Raw genomic sequence first — 20,347 nt, 5'->3', positions numbered from 1 at the left:
TTGAAGACTGTTATGTCCCCCCTCAGTCTTCTCTTCTCCAGACTAAACACACCCATTTTTTTTCATACTTTCTTAGTAGGTCATGTATTCTAGACCTTTAATCATTTTTGTTACTCTCTTCTAGATTTTCTCCAATTTGTCCACATCTTTCCCAAAGTGTGGTGCCCAGAACTGGACACAATATTCCAGTTGAGGACTTATCAGTGCTGAGTAGAGTGGAAGAATTACTTCATGTCTTGCTTGCAACACTCCTGCTAATACATCCCAGGATGATGTTTGCCTTTTTTTGCAACAGTATTGCATTGTTGATTCATATTTAAGTTGGTGATCCACTGTCTCCTAGATTCTTTTCTGTAGTACTCCTTCCTAGACAGTTGTTTCCTATTTTGTATTTATGTAATTGATTATTAATGTGAAGACCTACAGAGCAGTTGCTAACTTTTCACAGGAGGTTGGAAGTCAATTTCATTTTGTATTCTGTCTGATGGTCATGGTTTTTCTATCATGTGATAGTTCATCTCTGTACATCATTGGTGAGACCATTTCTAGAATACTGTGTCCATTTCTGATGTCCACACTGTGAAAAGACGTTGAAAAACTAGAAAGGATTCAGAAAAAAAGGTAAAAGAATGATTTGAAGTCTGGAAAGTTTGACTTACAGAGGAAGACTAAAGAAGTTCAGTTTATTTATTTTATCCAAGGTTTAGAGGTGATTTGATTATGGTATAAAAATATGTATAAAGGGAGAAGATTTCTGATAGCGGAGGACTCTTTAAATTGGCAGACAAAATCATAAGATCCTATGCCAAGCAGTTAAAGGTCGACAAATTCAGAGTAGAAAAAGGGCTCTAATTTTTAGTAGTGACAGTCATTAACCATTGGGACAACTTACCTACCAGTGCGATAGATTTGTCATCCCTTCAAGCCATTGGATGTGTTTCTAAAAGAGAGATTGTAGCTCACCGAAAAGTTATGTCTTGATTAAAGGACTGGTGGAATTCTCTGGTTTGTCTTATAGAGGAGAAAAGGAGTACTTGTGGCACCTTGGAGACTAACCAATTTATCTGAGCTCACGAAAGCTTATGCTCAGATAAACTGGTTAGTCTCTAAGGTGCCACAAGTCCTCCTTTCCTTTTCTTTTTGCGAATACAGACTAACACAGCTGCTACTCTGAAACCTTATAGAGGAGGTTAGACTAGAGGATCATAATCATCCCCTCTGGCATTAAAAATCTATGCATCTAAGTGCTTTAGGGCCACATGCTGTTTTCACCCACTAGTTCCTGCTTCTCCTCGGTAGGTTGCATCAGCTGAGACACTGCATGCTCTTGGGAGGGAGTCGCTGAGATTTTCCAATACGACAGCGCAAAGACACGTTTAGGGTCCTTAATGTCTACACTCCTGAGTGTCTCTTTAAGAAATTCCTTATGATAGGCGTTTAATTGTGCGTGGGTGGCGACAGGAGGCCAGCAGCCTTCAGCACTTCGTGCACCACTACTGAACGGTTATTAACTGCTCGGCGAAGGCACTGGGCGCGTGCGGGCACGGGCGGCTGCCCCGCAGCCCCAGCACCGTATGAAGCGCTGCCGCCCCACGAACGGCTCTGCAAGAGCGCGGGAGCCGCGGCAATTTCCTTGCAGCCCCCGCTACTTTTTACAGCGGCTGACCAACCCATAACCCTAAGAACGGGAGCCTGCCCTGCGTCCCCGCCTCGGTACTTCGGCGTGCGCGGCCCACCCCAGCCGGCAGCCCGGGCTTGCTCCCTGGAGCTGCGCAGCGGCCGCGGGTGGCCGTGCGGCCCCGCACCGCGCAGAACAGGCGCCGCAGGGGGCGGCGGCCCCGCACCTGTTGCTCGGCTCACTGTGGCCGGGGCTTTGCGGGGCCGCCGCACGCGGCAGCGGGGCGGGCACATTCCTGCGCCTCTGCGAAGACGGGAGCGCGGGGAGCGCGTGCGGACGCCGCGGCTCCGGCTGCGGCTCCCCCGGGGGGCGGGCGCGGGCGCGGCCCCTTTAAGCCGGCGGGGCGCACTCACCTTGCCTCCCCCTTGAGGTGCCAGCCCCGGGCCGAGCTGACTCCTGATTGGGCGGCCGCCGGGCCCGGTCACGTGGCGGCTGCGAGTCTCTCCACAGCCTCCAGGCCGCCATCTTGGCTGGAAAGTTTGGAATTTCCAGCGGAGCGGAGCGGGGCAAGGCGGCGGTGGGAGGGAGCGCGCGCGCGCGAGAGAGAGAGCAGCCCCCGCCGCGCCGCGCCGCCCTGAGGGAGTCTCGGGCCCGCTTCTCCCCGCGGGGCCTCCCAGCGGGTAGCCGCCGCCGCCGCTCCGAGCGGGCTGCCCCGTCCCGGCTGCGCTCCGGAGCCCCGGGGTCTGGTCTCGTCCCGCCCGCCCGCGAGTGCGGGGAAAGGCTCCGGCGGGACCGGGCGGCTCCGGCGGCCGGTCCGTGCCCCGCGCCAAGTCGGGGAGGGCGGCGGCCGTGCGCGCCCTGCCCGAGCCGAGCGGCCGGGGTCCGGCCGTGCCTCGCTCCCGGGCGTCCCTTCGGCTTCGGCGGCGGCGGCCGGGGAGCACCATGCCCGTCCGGAAGCAAGGTGAGGCCCCGCTGCCCCCGCGCGGCGGGAACTGCCCCCCGCGAACTTTCTCTCGGCGCCGCCGCGCGAGTCCCCGCGCTCGGGGCGCCTGAGCCGCCGTTCCGCCCGCGCGCGCCGCCCCTGCGGCCGCCGGTGCCGCTCTTCGTTTCCCCGCTCACGCGAGCGCTGGCTGAGCGCGCCAGGGGTTCCGCTTCCAGCCCTTTTCTTTCGCGTAACACAGAGCCTGCCCTGTGTTCGTACTGGGGAAATCCGTGTCCGCCAAGCGGAAATCTGCACCCCCCTTTCGTGCCGCTAAAGTGTGGAGCTGTGCAGCTTGTTCCTGGGACCCTGGGACCCGATGAGCCGGTCAAGGAGGAGGCAGCTGGATAGTTTTATCAGATGTGCACGTGGGCAACGTAATTCTTTCATAAAAAAAACCTGCTTTAGAAAAATCTTCTGCCTTGTTGGAAAAAACACATTTACTTGTGCAATTTATAAACCGGTAATAAAGAACTTCTGAGGAGCTTGGCAGTTGTTTAAGTTGGGTTAATTGAGGGTGTGATATAAAGAACTGCTGTATGGACTAAAGTTGGTGCAGTTCTGATCGTTTTCCCCTTATGTTATGGTGGTGGTTAGTTTTAATTTTTTGTTTTATTTTTTTTTGCAGATACCCAGCGAGCTTTGCGCCTCCTGGAGGAATACCGCTCCAAATTGAGCCAAAGTGAGGACAGACAGCTGAGAAACTCCATAGAGCGTGTCATTAATATCTTCCAGAGCAACCTTTTCCAGGCTTTGATAGGTAGATGTCAAAACTTTTTCGTACACTCATTCCAGTTTTTGCTCACAGCCTTAGATATACATAGTGGTACGATGGACAGCTTATAACAGAGTATTATACTTTTAGTGTGACTCTTGATGTAACAGATTTAAATGGAAAAGATTTAAATTACCAAGGTTCTGTTGTAGAAACGTAGGGGCAATCAAAATAAGCAGAACTGTGTTTTCAGCGTTTTCTTTAAAAGCATGCTTGTACTTGTACTTGTTTTTTCCCCTGCTCCTTTTCCTCTGACAAACCCTAGTCTTGCTTTGAGTTTGTCTCATTAAAGAAAAGCTCGCGACAATGACCTCATCTTCATTGCTTACTTCCATTTCAGAAGCTCTCTACAAACACAAGTTTACATTTCTGATTCAGAACAGTTCAGACCTTTTTCTGGTACTTCTCTTTGCCAGTCAGTTGGGTGCAGTCTATCTTGTGGTGAAAAGCTAAGCCAAGCTTTGAGGGACACATGTACCAGGGTTAATTTGTGGGTCAAACTTCTGAAGCTTTACACCTAAGGCATTTGGGGTTATGCACTAAGTAGTGCTTCTCCCCCTTTTGCACTTCTTTTCTGTAGTATTTTAGTTGGAAGACTTTGTATTGGCTAGCAGACTTACAATTCTTTTTCTCAGTGGAAGTCCCTAAAATAGAATTCTACCTTTTGATCCCTCTCTCCAGCAAACAAGAAATTGTTTTTTCTAACTGCTCCCACTCAGAGATGTAAGGACTTTCCCTCAGGCCAAAGCAGCTGAATCTGGCTCAGAACCATTCAATGCCACTCCTTGCAACTGATCAGAGATTCACAGCAGTATAGGACAAGACAGTTGATTGCTGTCTGCTTTGGTTCTTAGGACCTAAACCAGGGGTGGCCAGCTTGATCCTGAGAAGGAGCTAGTATTTACTAGTGTATATTGCCAGAGAGCCACAGTAATACATCAGCAGCCCCATATCAGCTCCCCCGCCCCGCTCCCAGCGCCTCCCGCTCCCTCCTGATCAGCTTGTTTCGTGGTGTGCAGGAGGCTCTGGGGGGAGAGGGGGAGGAGGACCTGTGGCAGAGCCAGGGGTTGAGCAGTGAGTACCCCCGGGCACCTTAGAAAGTTGGCGCCTGTAGTTCCAGCCCCAGAGTCTAAGGAGCCGCACATTAACCTCTGAAGAGCTGCATGAGGCTCCGGAGCCACAGGTTGGCCACTTCTGACCTAAACTCTGGTCTCCTGCATGACAGTTGTTGGCTTTTGATACTGTAGCTTGTGAACCATGGTGCTTTTTTTCATTTATGCTCTCACACTATCGACATGTTAAGTAGGAAAGTAGTCTTATCAGCTTTGTTGTAACTTGCAAAACTTTAATCTGGATCTGATGTTACATTATATAAAGGAGAAGTAACATGCACTGTCTTCTATTTGCAAGGGGAGGAAGCAAGGATGTGTTGCTGCAAGTGGCACTAACCAGACAATGTGTAGCATTTATAGTAAGGGGTCTGTCAATGTTGCTTTTATGAATCACTTTGCAGGGCTTTATAGCTAGTCCTGTTCAGATCAAATTTGGTGAAACTGCTTGGTGCACAAGTTAGAGAGACAAAGTGGGTGAGGTAATATCTTTTATTGGACCAACTTTGTCTGTTGGTGAGAGAGACAACCTGGGTCTGATACGGCTATAACTACACTGCATACAATATGGCGCACAAATTGTCAGCTCAAATGCATCAGTGATTCAGATAATTGCATAGAGAATACACTTATAAAGTTTGCGGACGATACCAAGCTGGGAGGGGTGCAAGTGCTTTGGAGGATAGGATTAAAATTCAAAATGATCTGGACAAACTGGAGAAATGGTCTGAAATAAATAGGATGAAATTCAATAAGAACAAATGCAAAGTAGTCCATTTAGGAAGGAACAATCAGTTGCACACATTCAAATGGGAAATGACTGTTTAGGAAGGAGTACTGGGGAAAGGGGTTTGGGGGTCATAGTAGACCATAAGCTAAATATGATTCAACAGTGTAACACTGTTGCAAAAAAACTAAAAGCGAACATCATTCTGGGGTGTATTAGCAGGAGTGTTGTAAGCAAGACACGAGAAGTAATTCTTCCGTTTTATTCCGTGCTGATTAGGCCTCAGCTGGAGTATTGTGTCCAGTTCTGGGCTCCACATTTCAGAAAAGATGTGGACAAATTGGAGAAAGGCCAGAGGAGTAACAAAAATGATTAAGGTCTAGAAAACATGACCTATGAGGGAAGATAGAAAAAATTGGGTTTGTTTAGTCTGGAGAAGAGAAGACTGAGAGGGGACGTGATTACAGTTTTCAAGTACATAAAAGGATTTTACAAGGCGGAGGGAGAAAAATTGTTGTTAACCTCCTGAGGATAGGACAAGAAGCAATGGGCTTAAATTGCAGCAAGGGAGGTTTACATTAGACATTAGAAAAAACTTCCTAACTGTTAGGGTGAATAAGCACTGGAATAAATTGGCTGGGAATGGTGAACCGTGGCCACTGGGGGCTGCGGGCGGCCTTGCCTGCGGATGATCAATGTAAACACTGTCTCATGGCCCGCCAGCGGATTACCCTGACAGGCCGCAGGTTGCCCACCACTGGTCTAGATAATACTTAGTCCTGCCGTGAGTGCAGGGGACTGGACTAGATGACCTCTCGAGGTCCCTTCCAGTTCTAGGATACCTGTTTTTCTCATTCATTAAAAATATTTCAATGTAGTGTCTTTTGAATGATGATTCTGTATAGTTCTAGCATTCCTCGTTTCTCCACTACTGTAACAGTAATTGAGTTAATAGGCTCACCCCACATCCCTTTGTGTGAAGGCATTGTAGCACATACAGTGGTTCAGGAACTGCCTGTTCCACAACAGGTGAGAGAGAAATAGTTTGTCATTCTTCAGTTGGCATTTCATTGTTTTTATGGGATGCAATCCACATCCAAAGATGAGGAAACTCATGCCTTTAAGAATGTTCTATGAATTTTAATGCAGTCTCATTTTTAAATGTTTTTTTAATTTAGCAAACAAACTTCAGCCATTTTGATTGTAAAGATAAAGATTGCTGTCTGTGGCAGTGGAATGGACCTTCAGTTTTTCCTTTCTGGAGAGTTTTTATTGTAAATTTTCTCATGCAGATTGATCCTGCAGTACATTAATACCTCTAAGGCTATGTCTACACTACCACTTACGTTGGTATAACTTCTGTCACTCAGGGGTGTGAATGAACCATTCCCCCTGAATTTGGAGATGTCTTTAGCCATTGTGAAGATTCCAAAAGGCAGACTGCATATGGAATCCGGTGAAAACTGTATTTCCAGGAGTGAACGTTTTACTGAAGACTTCCAAATTAAACAATGAGGTAGTTAAGCACATGTTTATCTCCAGTTTAGAGAGTTCTGTGAAATGCTTTTATTTAGACTTGCTTTAATTGCCATTTTCCCAGAAATCAATCCAGTTAGACCTACCTTTCCGCAGTGGATTCTGGTAACATTAAATTAATACAAATATAGTGACCTTAATGTCAGTTTGAAAATGAATGGTGTAGTTTAAATTGACATTCATAACGGATTAGCTTTTCTCAATATAAGTAACTTCTCTTAGTTTGTGTTTTCCTAGTTGTATTTAGAATAGCCTTTTTTAGCTACTCTTGAGTAGTTCTCTTGTCGCGGTTCAGTTTATTAAGTGATAGAGGGAGAAGGGATAGGATTTGTTAACCTTAGTTTGATTAAAAATTTGATGTCCATCTGATCTTAATTAGATGGAAGGCTGGAGGGAAGAATTTGTGTATATTTACATAACTGGTCTGATGCTATCAGGAAAAAGAGAGTGATTTCTGCTTATAAACTGAGAGAAAATCATTTGTTTTTATAACCAAAACCTGTTTGTTTTGTTTAATGGCATTTCTGCTTTAGCAAGACTACTTAATGGAAATGGTCTTCTGAAAATGCTACTCTTTTATAACTGTAGGAGACAGTTTTCTATTTGCTGAATTGTCCATTCTCCTGCGAGTGGATTCCAGAAGTGCTCCTTTCCTTTTTCATCAGCACAGATGTAAAGCAAAGTGGAACTTGAGTGCTCTTTCTATACCATAGCAGTAGAGAGCTGGCTCTGTTGCCTCTTTTTTTTGCATCAGTTTTGTTCTCTGACTCCAAGCAAAGTAATACAGCAATTTTAAGTCATTTTGTAGCTAAGAATGTGTAGACTGAGTTAAATATATTTTCTTTTTAATTCTTCACCTTCAGAGAAAACATTTTTAGTTGTTGAAAGTTCAGCTACTACATCTGTATCTGGAATCCACATAGGTGGGCCTTATGCCCAGGCAGAAGTCCACCAACTTCACTTGGACTTGGCATGGGCATAAGGCAGTGTTTTTCAAACCTTGGGTCATGACCCACTACTGGGTTGCAGCAAGTAAGACGCTGGGTTGTCTTGCTCTGTTCAGCACTGCCGACTGGGACATTAAAAGTCCCGTTGGCGGTGCTGCCCAGCTAAGGCAGGCTAGTGCTTACCTTTTCCGACACTGCGCTGTGCCCTGGAAGCGGCCAGCAGTGGGTCCAGCTTCTCGGCAGGGGAGCCACGGATCTCTGCGCGCTGCCAACACCCCGAGCACTGGCTCTGCACTCCTATTGGCCGGCACCTGTGGTTGAGAGTTGCACGGAGCCACTTGCTTGCCTCCACCAAGGAGCCAGACCTGCTGCTGGCCACTTCCAGGGAGCAGTGTGGTCCGCGATGCACCCCGATTGCACCGCTGACCGGGAGCCACTGGAGGTAAGTCCATGCCCCAATCCCCTGCCCCAGCCCTGAGCTACCCCAAACCTGGAACCCCTTCCTGCACCTCAAACCCCTCATCCCCGGCCCTACCCCAGAGACTGCACCCCCAGCCCAGAGCGCTGACCCCATCCCATACTCCAACCCTCTGCCCCAGCCCTGAGCGAGCGCCCCCCGCCCCAAACCCAGAGACCCTCCTGCATCCCAAACCCCCCTCATCCCCAGCCCAGAGCCCTGCCCCCTCCCGCACCCTGGCCCCAGCCCTGAGCACCCCCCAAACCTGGAGCCCCTCCTGCACCCGAATCTCTCAGCCCCAGCCCAGAGCCCTGACCCCCTCCCGTACCCCAGCCCCTACCCCAGCTCAGAGCCCCCTCCCACACCCTGAACCCCTATTCCAAGCCCTATCCCACAGCCCTCACCCCTGCACCCCAACCCTCTGTCCCAGCCCTGAGCCGCCCCCCCTTCCCCCCTCCAAACCCCTCATCCCCAGATCCGTTGGGTTGTGGGCATCAACAATTTTCTTCAGCTTGGTCCCCAGAAAAAAAGTTTGAAAACTACTGGCATAAGATATGCCTTGTGGATGCTGCCTTTGCAGGATCCGGACCTAATTGATTCTACACTGTGTTAGTATACTGACTAGATGACTGAAAAAATAACTCCAGGGCGTGTCTGCTATTCCAAGTCCGTTATAAGTCTCAAATCTATAGCTGAAATAACAGTAAGATTGGTGTAACCCTGGGTGGAATGATTTTAAGATCAAGCTAATGTAAATCATCAGTTTTAATCAGCAGGCAGGAAACCTTGGTATAAATGATGTTAAACTTGGTTTGCATTTGTACTTTAGTCATTTTCTTCAAGAAAGCGTCATTCTGTTGGTTGGTATAATCATTAAAACGTTGATTTACAACCAAATATAGCTTTAACGCTAAAGTTAGCACATCTTTTTGCTAACCAGGAGGATACGCTACACGTGTATACATATATTTAAATAATTTTACAGTTGAACATCCATTTATTTAGATTCTTTCTTTTTATCTTTGTAAATCATTCACTGAGTATTATGCCATTCACTAACATTCGTACATTGTATGCAAAGAGAAAGTGTTTATAATACAATAGGAAAGGGATAGTTATGTACCATAAGTGCACATTAACAAAGCCATGATATTTGCTATGCACTCATATACTAGTCATTATGTGTGTGTATATATGATACTAAAAGCATATCACAGGCATCTAAAACTTGTCCACTGAATGTTTCCACTGAAATTTCATGTCCAAAGAAACCTGTAATGACAATAGCACTTTTCGGCGGTGAGCCTTACATAGAAAAGGTGACAGACATTAGGTTACCAAACCTACATTAAAAAACACAAGGAAATGCAGAATTTAGGGTTAAATGTGAATCTGAACTCCCTCCATTTTGTCTAGGTATTGCATGTGTTTCGGAAACAAGCTGCATCGCCCTTGGCATAATAATCTATTCAGTACCTACGCCCATCAGTGCGGTACCTAAGAACATAACGTAAGAATGGCCATACCGGGTCAGACCAATGGTCCATCTAATCCAGTATCCTGCCTTCCGACAATGGCTGGTACCAAATACTTCAGAGGGAGTGAACATAGCAGGACAATTATCAAGTCTATCCACTGTTGTCTAGTTCTAGCTTCTGGCAGTCAGAGGTTTATGGACATGTAGAGCCTGGGGTTGCAGATCTGATATAATAGATGATATGTCCAGAAGACCAACTTTCTCTGACCTTCCCTGATTTATTGTGTTCACATAAGGGTGGATTAAAAGCTGATTTTAAAGAATATCAGTTTTTTCTAATTTAAATAAAAATCCAATTTAAATTATTTTTATTTTAAAAATAAACCTGTTCAATTAAATTTGAAGTTATGAAAACCCATATTAAGGGCTAAACTTAGTATAATTTATTAAAATCATTTAAATAAATAAAAATATATGGTGCGTCAATGAGCCCTCAAATTTTAATGAGTTAAAGGGATGCTGTTTTTTTATTATATACACAACTAGGAGGGAACGTCTGAGGTCAACTCAAGTGTTAAGTGTCTCAATATTATGAACTGCAAAGTATTAATATTCTTTTCAGTCTTTGCAATGGTACAAAGGCAGATACTTACATTTTTCCAAATGTAAATATCAGTTTCTGTTGCACAGAAATGCTTTTGCCTTAATTACTTTTGGTTTTAGTTTAATAGATGCAGAGAGAATATTTTCTTCATTTGGACTAGTACATTCAAAGTTGAGAAACCAATTGGGAGTTGAAAAAGCAGGAAATCTTGTTTTCCTCTTCCAATCGAGGAATAAAACACAGGTGGGAGAGAACAAGATCTATGAGTTCTAATATATTGAAGGACATGGGGCCAGATTTTCAAAGGTATTTATTTTGGTGCCTAAAGATGCATGCAGGTGCCTACTGGGATTTTCAGAAGCACCTAGGCAGGTTAGGTGCCTAACAGCCATTGAAATCGTTAAGTGTTAAGTTCCTAACCTGCTTTTAGGCACTTTTGAAAATCCCAGTAGGCACTTATCGGCATCTTTGGACACCTAAATACCTTTGAAAAACTGATCCAATGTGTCCAGAAACAGTTCACTAGCTGCAGTTAATACTTTGTTTAATAAATAGTTTTAAAAGCAAAATGTGTTTTGATATTGTTTTTTCTTGTTACCAGCACATTTAAGGTACTTTTATTTAACTAACAAAAACAATTTTAAAATGCTGTTTTTGTACATTAACTGATTTCCAGTTTCCATCCAAATTCAGCTAGACAAATCCAGATTAAAAATCTTCATCTCCCGCCAACAAAGCTACCTGCCCTTCGTTGGAGGTGGTTTATTTTGACGGGGCAGGGGGATCCCTGCGGCTCTGAGCCCTCATGGGTGGTGGGGGCCCCAGAGCTCCCAGTCGCCCCAGAGCTCCCAGTCACCCCAGAGCTGCCCAGCTCCTTCCCATTTTATCCTGGATATTTTTAGTAAGTCATGGACAGGTCACGGGCAATAAAGAGAAATTCACGGAAGCCCTTGACCTGTCCCTTACTTTTATTAAAAATATCCATGATAAAATCTTAGCCTTACATATTGTCAATTAAAAACATATATGCATAAGTGTGCACAGCAGTATTAGTTAGTTTCGAGAAATAAAATTTATAAAAAGATGTATGATACACTGTAACTGAAGAGGTTACATGGAGCAACAGCAATTCCATTTTGCCATGCTAACATTGACACTTTTTACACAGGGGACCATAGCAAAAGACAGGGGTGGTGGTGGTGGGGAAGGGATGGGAATATATAGCTTTGTTGGGGAATTAGCTTTGAAAAAGATATTCCAGAGAGTTTAATTTCATGCACCTGCTTCCCTTTTTATCCACTTATCATGCTGATAACATTCCCTGAGTCACCTGCATTAAATAGATATTTTAAACTGGATGTAGGAGGTGGGGTAAGCACAAAGGATAGATTAGTGCAGGAGCAGTAGAGAGCTGAAATTTCTTCAGAACTTTTGACTGAATACCTTTGTAGGTTTTGGGAATTTTTCTACTATTCTGAGAGCCAATGTGATTCTGCTTATACTTCGTCTGCTAGTTCTTCATTATCCTGAGCAGCTGAGAGCTTGGCAAATGCCACACATGTCTTGAATTGCCTGCCCTGCTCTGAAATAACACACTGACCCTTTGGTCTTTATGAAGCAGTGATCAGTCTCAAGAAAAGTCATGAGTGCACATTACCTGCTCTCTGCTTTTTTCAGTGCAGTGAAAAGACACACACAGAAAGCAAGACATTTAACGTGGAATGAATATTCCTTTTTTAAACATACCATGGGTATGAGGAATGCAAGAAAATTGTGAAATAACTCATTTACTGACACAGGAAAAGTACATGGCCCCCTTACGTGAACAGTTTTGAAAATATGCAGGAATTGTAGGAAGTTCTCTCTCTCCCGTCCCCCCCGAATATATTTTTAAAACCATTTAAATTTTGGTACAGTAATTGATGTAAATGTTAGGAGGGTGGCTTGCTAACTTTAATTTCTCACTATGTGTGTAGAAGCACAAGATGGGGTACTAGAGTTGGTGTCTGCTCTGTACCACCAAATCACGCTAGGGAATAGGATCACTGGTTCCTTCTGGTTCCTTAAGCGCCTACTTACAATGTGGAGGAAAAAAAAAAGCTACATTATAATGGAGGACTTCAGTCTGAATGACACATGCTGGTAGTCGCATGCTATCAGTACTAAAACATCCTTGAAATGTGTATATTATAGATGACTATTTTCTAACTTAGAAAATGTTGCATCCAACATGGTGGAGATTTCGTCTTGGCAGATAAGAGGAATTGATCACAGAACTAAAAATTGACGATAGTGTACCTACAAGTGATCATGACTTGATCACATTTGTTATGTGCAAACAGAAAGTCCAAACCTTCCATATGTATAGACACGCACTTTGTTGTCTAAAAGGGCTAATTCCACAAAGCTGAAAACAATTATGAGCCAGATCTGCTGGAAGAAAGAATTTAATCAGAAAAATGTGAATGATTATTGGTAAGTGCTTAATAACTCTTTACTTGATGCCCAAAAATCCACAATCAAGAAATCAACCTAGCTTAGGGAGGAAGTAATGCCGGCTATAAATATGTATTTTAAAAAAAGTGGAAGAAAAGAAGTTGATAGTAACAAATATAAATCAGAAGTTAGGAATTGTATACAACTGATAAGGGGAGAAAAGCACACAAGTAGAAATCTGTAGCCAGCAGAGTAAAGGACAAAAAGGATTTTTTAAAAGCATATTAGGAACAAAAAAGAATCATAACAATGGTATTTGTTCATTTCTAGATGGAAATGGTAGAATTGTCAATAGTAAAGCAGAAAAAGCAGAGGTGTTTAGTAAGTATTTCTGTTCTGTTTGGTGGAAAAAAGATGCGCCATGATGAAAGACTTTCCATTCCAGTTGTAAATAAGGAAGATTTTAAACACTTTTTAACCAGCAGGTCTCAATAACTTGCACTAAAGAGTTTTAAACGAGCTGAGCCCTTGACATTGATTTTTTTTTGGTAACACTGAAGTTTCGAAAGACTGGAAGAAAGCTGATGATGTGCCAATATTTAAAAAGAGCAAATGGGATGACCCAAGTAATTATAGACCTGTCAGCCTGACATTGATCCCGAACAGACGAATGGAAGGACTGGTACAACACTTGGTTAATAAACAATTAAAGGAGGGTAATATAATTAATGCCAGTCAACATGGGTTTATGGAAAATAGATCCTGTCAATTTTGATACCTTTTAAAATGAGATTAAAAGTTAAGCTGATAAAGATAATAGTGTTGATGTAACAGACTTCTACAAGGCATTTGACTTCATGATACATGACATTTTGATTAAAAAAAACAGAATAAAACAAAATTAAAATGACTTCCATTAATGGATTTAAAACTGGCTAATTAAGAGGTCTCAAAAGAATTTGGTCCAGTAAAAGATATTATCTCACCTACCTTGTCTCAAGTCTCATTGTAATTGTAAACAGGGGATCATCATTGAATAGGTGTGTTTCTAGATGGGGTCCCACAGGGTCTTGTTCTTGGCCCTATGCTATTTTATTAATGACTAGGAAGAGAACATAAAATCATCACTGACAACATTTGCACACTACTCAAAGATTTGGGAAGTGATTAAATAAAGAAGAGGACAGATCACAGATAAAGGGTGATCTGGATTGCTTGGTAAACTGTTCTCAAGCAAACATTATGCCTCTTAATATGGCTAAAATGTACATGTATACATCTGGGAACAAAGAATGTAGGCCATACTTACAGGATGGGGGGCTCTATCCTTGGAAGCAGTGGACTGCTCTATCTGGGGGTCATAGTGGATCACAAGCTAAATATGAGTCAACAGTGTAATGCTGTTGCAAAAAAAGCAAACATAATTCTGGGATGTATTAGCAGGAGTATTGTAAGCAAGACACAAGAAGTAATTCTTCTGCTCTACTCTGCTCTGTTTAGGCCTCAACTGGAGTAGTGTGTCCAGTTCTGGGCTCCACATTTCAGGAAAGATGTGGACAAATTGGAGAAAGGCCAGAGAGGAGCAACAACAATGATTAAAGGTCTAGAAAACATGATCTATGAGGGAAGATTGAAAAAATTGGGTTTGTTTAGTCTGGAGAAGAGAAGACTGAGAGGGGACATGATTACAGTTTTCAAGTACATAAAAGGTTTTACAAGGAGGAGGGAGAAAAATTGTTGTTCTTAACCTCTGAGGATATGACAAGAAGCAATGGGTTTAAATTGCAGCAAGGGTGGTTTAGGTTGGACATTAGGAAAAAATTCCTAACTGTCAGGGTGAATAAGCACTGGAATAAATTGCCTAGGGAAGTTGTAGAATCTCCATTATTGGGGATTTTTAAGAGCAGGTTGGACAAACACCTCTCAGGGATTGTCTAGATAATACTTAGTCCTGCCTTGAGTGCAGGGGATTCTCGAGGCCCCTTCCAGTTCTATGATTCTATGACTCTGAAAAAGCCTTGGGGTTTGTGGTGGATGATCAGCTGAACATGAGCTCCTGGTGTGATTCTGTGGCCAAAAGGGCTTAATGTGATCCTTGGATATATCATCAGAAGAATCTCAACTAGGAGCAGGGAAGTTATAACCCCTCTGTATTTGGCAGTGATGCGACCACTAGTGGAATACTGTTGGTGTCAACAATTAAAGTAGTATGTTGATAAATTGGAGATGGGTTGGAGAAGAGCAGAGAGAATGATTAAAAGGTTAGAACACGTGCCTTATAATGAAAGACTTGAGGCTCAATCTGCTTAGTTTAATAAAGAGAAGGCTAAAGGGTGACTTGATTAGTTTACTTACGTGGGGAACAAATATTTGATAACGGGCTCCTCAATCTAGCAAACACAGATCCAGTTGTTGGAAGTTGAAGCTAGGCAAATTCAATCTGAAAATAAGGTGTAAATTTTTAACACGGAGTATAACCACTGGAACAACTCACCACGTGTTGTGGAGCATTCTCAATCTCTGGTAATATTAAAATCAAGTTTGGATTTTTTTTTTTCTAAAAGATGGGCTCTAGTTCAAACAGGAACTACTTTAGGGAAGGTCTGTAGCCTGTGTTAGACAGGAGGTCAGATTAGATGATTGCAGTGGTCTCTTCTGGCCTTGGAATCTATGAATCGATGAACCCCTATTTTACAAGCTAATGCGGGATTGTGGAATTCATAAAATGAAGAAATTCATAAAATTTAACGCCTACAGTAGATACAGCATGTAAGTTGTAGAATGGTGCACTGCATTGCTTTAAAGCACTGAAGGCACTGGAATGTGAAGGGATATCAATTCTTCATTGACTTCGCTTATCCCCAGCCCAGATACCCACATGCCCTCTTCCTCTGCAGAACCCAGCTGCGAGGTCCCCCCTTGTCCAGACACTTGTCCCCAGAGCCCAGGGATCCAGAGGGAGAAACAGCGTGATGTTTGGTCCCAGGCTTGCACAGAGTTTCTTTTTGCCACCTTCTCCTTCCCTCAGGGCATTTTGGGAACTGCAGCTGTCAGGAACCCTCTAGCTCCCTTTCCTTTCCCCCAGCTTTGTCTTCTATGTGCAAGCTGGGCTCTGCTGAGTCCAGTGGCTCCTACTGGCAACTAGTAGCACTGCAGCCCATTTCTGTGGGGGAAAGGAAATTCTGCACACACAGCGTTAATTTCTGCAAAATTCTGCATTGCACAGTGGTGCAGAATTCCCTGAGGAGTAATTAATTTATAAAGTGAAAAGCCACAAGCTACTATTTAATCATCTAGTCCAGAGGTGGGTAAAGTACAGCATGGCCCGCGGGACTGTCCTGTCTGGCTGTTGAGCTCCTGGCCGGTGAGGCTAGCCCCTGGCCCCTCCCCTGCTGTCCCCCCTGCTCTGCAGCCACGCCGCCGCACAGGCAGTGTGGCTGGCTTCGGTGGGGCTGCGAGCTCCTGCTGCTTGGAGCTGCATGGTAAGGGGGCGGGGAGCAGAGGGGGTTGGATAGGCGTGGGAGTCCCAGGGGGTCTGTCAGGGGGCGGGGGTATGTTTAGGGGGCAGGGTGGTCAGGGGACAGGGGCGGTTGGATAGGGGGCGGGGTCCTGGAAGGCCTGTCAGGGGGCAGGAGTGTGGATAGGGGTTGGGGGCAGTCAGGGGACAGGGAGAAGGGGCAGTTGGATAGGGAGTGGGGTCCCAGGGGGGCGGGCGGGGTCCTGTGGGAGATGGTGGTCAGGGGACAAGAAGCAGGGGAGGTTGGATGGGTCGGGAGTTCGGAGGGGGGCAGTCAGGGTGCAAGAAGTGGGAGGGGGTGGATGGGGGCAGGGGCCAGGCTGTTTGGGGAGACACAGCCTTCCCTATCCGGCCCTCCATACAGTTTTGCATCCTGATGTGGCCCTCGGGCCAAAAAGTTTGCCCACCCCTGATCTAATCTGATCTCCTGTGTTTCACAGATGATTTAAATTTCATCTTGTTTTGAGCCCAGTAACTTGTGTTAGGCTGAAGGACATCTTCCAGAAAGGTATCCAGTGTTTCAGTTACCTTCCTTGATAATTTCTTCCACTGGTTAATCACCCTCACTGTTAAAAATGTGTGCTTATTTCTGTTTGTTTATAAACCCTAATGTCTGGATTCAGTACACATCTTGTCCTTGTATCCCTTGCTGAATTCTGTCTACTTTTCTTAATACGGAGTCACCAATGACTATTGCTTGCCACCTTCGGATGGTTGAAAACCCTTTTTTGTAGTTTCTTGCTTCATATCACAAGGATGCGTATCAGTATGTCCTCTGTAACTTTGATTTTTGTTTCTTCAGTGATGGGCTCATCACTGATGGCTAGCAGAATATTTGATAATTCAATACTTCTAGCTGGGTTGAATGGCTTCTGGTTCTCTTTCCCCTCTTGATCAAATTACCTGTCAGCTGCTTCAGTTTCTATGCAGTGTAGTTGTAGCTGTGTCGGTCCCAAGTTATTAGAGAGACCAATGGTCTAATAAAAGATATTACCTCATCAACCTTATCTCTTCAGTTTCTACTGCCTCTCCAATTCCTTTATCACTGATCTTCTCCTTGTGGTGTCTGTAGAACCGATTTTCTGAATCTGTTCTAGTATTGCCACCACCTTACACATCTTGCACCAGAAATCTCTTGACATCTGACAGAAAGAAAGATAGCAAACCCAAGGCATTTCACAGAATTTCTTTTGTTGTTCGTATCCACTACCTGTGGTAGAGCCATACTGGAACACAAGGAATCACAGTTCCTCCTGAAAACACCCTCTGAAAGTCCCCTGTTTGTTACCCCATTCTGGTCAAGGGTTTGCTTGGCTACTGATTTGTATACCAAGTGATGCTGCTTTTGCTCTATTTCCTTGCTGTCAGGGAGGGATTAACCATTCCGAGGTCAAATGCTGGGTCTGATCAGAGACCCAATGGTGCCGGCCATATAATCTTCACAGACACAAACAGAGCTGTCTCACCTGGTGTGACCTTTTATGGAGACAAATAACAAACAGACCAAACATATAACTCACCAACTATCTGTAGCTGCAGTCAGAGGATCTTCAGCTACTCCCTCTGAAACGCTCCTGTTTGCTTGTATCCCGCCACAAAACATATTTGAGATACTTGGATTTTTTTTTCTTAAACCCCAGTTTATTTGGCACAAGAGTCACTGTCTTTTAGCATGTCCCTTTCTTGAAACTGGCTTGTTTAGCCTTAATTTTTTCTTTACCATTGGTCTAGTCTTCTGTTAATCTCGAAAGGCAAATATGCTTTTGTAATGACTTTCATTTTTCAGACCCTATCAATTTTCTGTTCCAAACATCTCCAGTACAAGTGATTTTTTACAAGGTTTGTCTTTAAAATAAACTCACCCTTTGAAGGTGAGCGTGTGGATCCCACTGCAGGCGACCTTCCTTCAGTTCTTTCATACTCAGTGGATGTCTGATCTGCTGCTCATGCTGAACTTCAGAATTATCCTGTTTTGAACTATTTTGTGAGGGTGTCTGTCTCCACCTCCTTATTTATTTCTTTATTTTTGGATGTTTCCAAACAAAAGACCCGACTTGTATGCCCCCCCCCCTGCATAGCGGGGCTAGGCACTCTGTACCTATTGATATGACAGACTCCAAATTGTGAAGGTTTAAACCCTCCCCAACCTGTGATGTACTTACTGGTTGAAAGGCATAATTGATGCCTATTCTGTTTGTGGGCAAGTCACATTCCCAGTAAGTGCAATGTGCAAATCCTTCTCCAGGACTCTGAAGTCAAGGGATGTGAAGTTGAAATGTATCACTTCCAAACTGGAAAAAATCATCTTCAGCGAATGCTCCCTTGAATAGACACCACACCCTGGGGTCGAGCAGTGACTAGAAAGTCGGAAAGAAAATGCTCTCAAAACTGATACTGGAAATGGTGATTCTGACCAACTCTGCACTAGGCTAATTGGCCCTGGCCATGACCTTGACACTGTTGTTGATCACCTTACTGGCTCTGGGGCTGACTGACATGCCAGTGTCTTCAGTACCAGCTCCCCCAGCACTAACAACTCGATTATTGGAACCAGCACCAGTGCCCTAATATAAGGGTGAGATTGAAAGGTATGGTTGAGTTAAGCCTAGACATGTCTCCAAACATTTGGGAATGCCCTATCCAATGAACATTGTTAGAGAGCTTATTCCTTCACTCTCCCACTTCCCTGGTCCTTCTCGCATGAACAGAGAGCAACAATACCCAAAGTCCGAAGGTGCAAACAATTCAATGTTTATTGGGGTGAACTTCCAGCAAGCTTAAATACAAGTTCCTTTTTCTTTATTTTCGAATCCCAACTTACTTCCTGTTTGCCCCTAATTTATATAGTAATATTCTTAGCTATACCTTAACCAATCATTCTACTGAAATTTAACCAACCAATCCTAACATATTGTAACATGATTATGTAACCAATTATATCCCACCACCTTAATTAGTTTACACCCAGCAAAATTAATTATACAGCAGACAGGAACAATCACAGAACCAGACAGAGATTATACAGACAAACAATAGCAAAGTGGGAACTATAATGACAAAACAATACAGAAGTGAGGATTTCACAACTACATCTATAAAGACATAAGAGTTTCCCAGCTGTGTCTATTGATAAGTGAGTTCTTACCAGACAGAAAACTATCAACCTCAATTTCCTTTTACATCTTCTATGCACTTCCCTTTCTCTGGAGGTGATAGGCACTATCAGGACAGGATTGTATTCCTAACAGCCCAATAGCACCTTCTTTCAATGTGACTACTTTGGAATGTGAGGATGTGACCCGTCGCTTCCCAGCTTATGACTGCCTCTGTCGCTTAGCTAAAGGCCTTAGCCTAAGAACAGGGCCTCAGACTGTCACAGTAAGAGAAGGACCTTACACTGGCAGACAGTGATTTTGATTCTTTCTTTTATACCTCTAACTAGCCAAGTGATAAGAATACACCTAAATTCTTAAAGTACAGGCCTTTACAGACAGGCCTGAATATCTATATCCGAACAAACATGATAGCACTCCTTCAGAGATAGGGAGCCTAAGTCCTCTGTCTAGGTGGGAGTGATGCTCAGCAAATTGGCACCAACAAAGGCTGCTGAACTGTGCCAATTACAGGCCTGAGATGCACCCTTGGAGAGCCACCTAGATCCCCTCCAGGGAAACCTTTGGATTGGGGGCGATGTCCAGTGCTGTACCTGGGTCCAGACTGTTACCATAGGGCACCACTGTTCAAAGAGTATTACTCTGTCATTGTCACCAGATCAAACTTTCTCTCTTATGTCAAGCAGGGATGCCTCTCTACCATACAAGAATGAACCTAGACCTGTCACTGGGCATCCCTCTGACAGGGTGCAAGCCCAGCAGAGGTGTGAATGGCAATGGAATGACCAGCTGCAGCTGGTCTAGTGCCCAATTACCTTGCCACCCAGGCCATTATAACCCTTCTGGGGTCCACTATCCCATGTGTTCTGTAGTAGGTCTCCTTTCTGCAGTTCCAAGAAGAGATCAGGCTCTCTGGTAGATCTCTGCCGACAACCTCAACAACTGAGCCTGACATCAGCATGCAAGAGCTGGCAGTAGCAAAAAAAACTGCATCCTACGTCACACCAGCCTCTGCCCTGATAGTGGAGAATCCTAAATATTATGGGATCTCC

At 44.4% G+C, this 20,347-nt stretch overlaps 1 protein-coding gene across 14 annotated transcripts in view; it reads left to right on the top strand.

Moving 5' to 3' along the window:
• Positions 1 to 2,125: 2,125 nt before the first annotated feature.
• The window catches only part of DLG1 (discs large MAGUK scaffold protein 1), a 427,573-nt gene continuing 409,351 nt past the window's right edge, over positions 2,126 to 20,347 (top strand). For 10 of the 14 annotated variants that reach the window (XM_084638865.1, XM_084638863.1, XM_084638875.1 and 7 more), the window contains exons 1-2: positions 2,126 to 2,579; positions 3,226 to 3,357. In XM_084638865.1, coding sequence (XP_084494991.1) covers positions 2,561 to 2,579; positions 3,226 to 3,357 — 151 coding nt within the window. In that variant the 5' untranslated portion in view covers positions 2,126 to 2,560. The remainder of the gene's footprint in view (positions 2,580 to 3,225; positions 3,358 to 20,347) is intronic. The other 4 variants (XM_084638867.1, XM_084638864.1, XM_084638866.1 and 1 more) reach the window with 1 other exon arrangement.

This window comes from Lepidochelys olivacea, assembly GCF_965140295.1.
Source record: "Lepidochelys olivacea isolate rLepOli2 genome assembly, chromosome: 9".
NCBI classification, from domain to species: Eukaryota; Metazoa; Chordata; order Testudines; family Cheloniidae; genus Lepidochelys; species Lepidochelys olivacea.
Note: the sequence above shows the minus strand (reverse complement) of the source record. Positions and strands in the feature narration are given on the sequence as shown.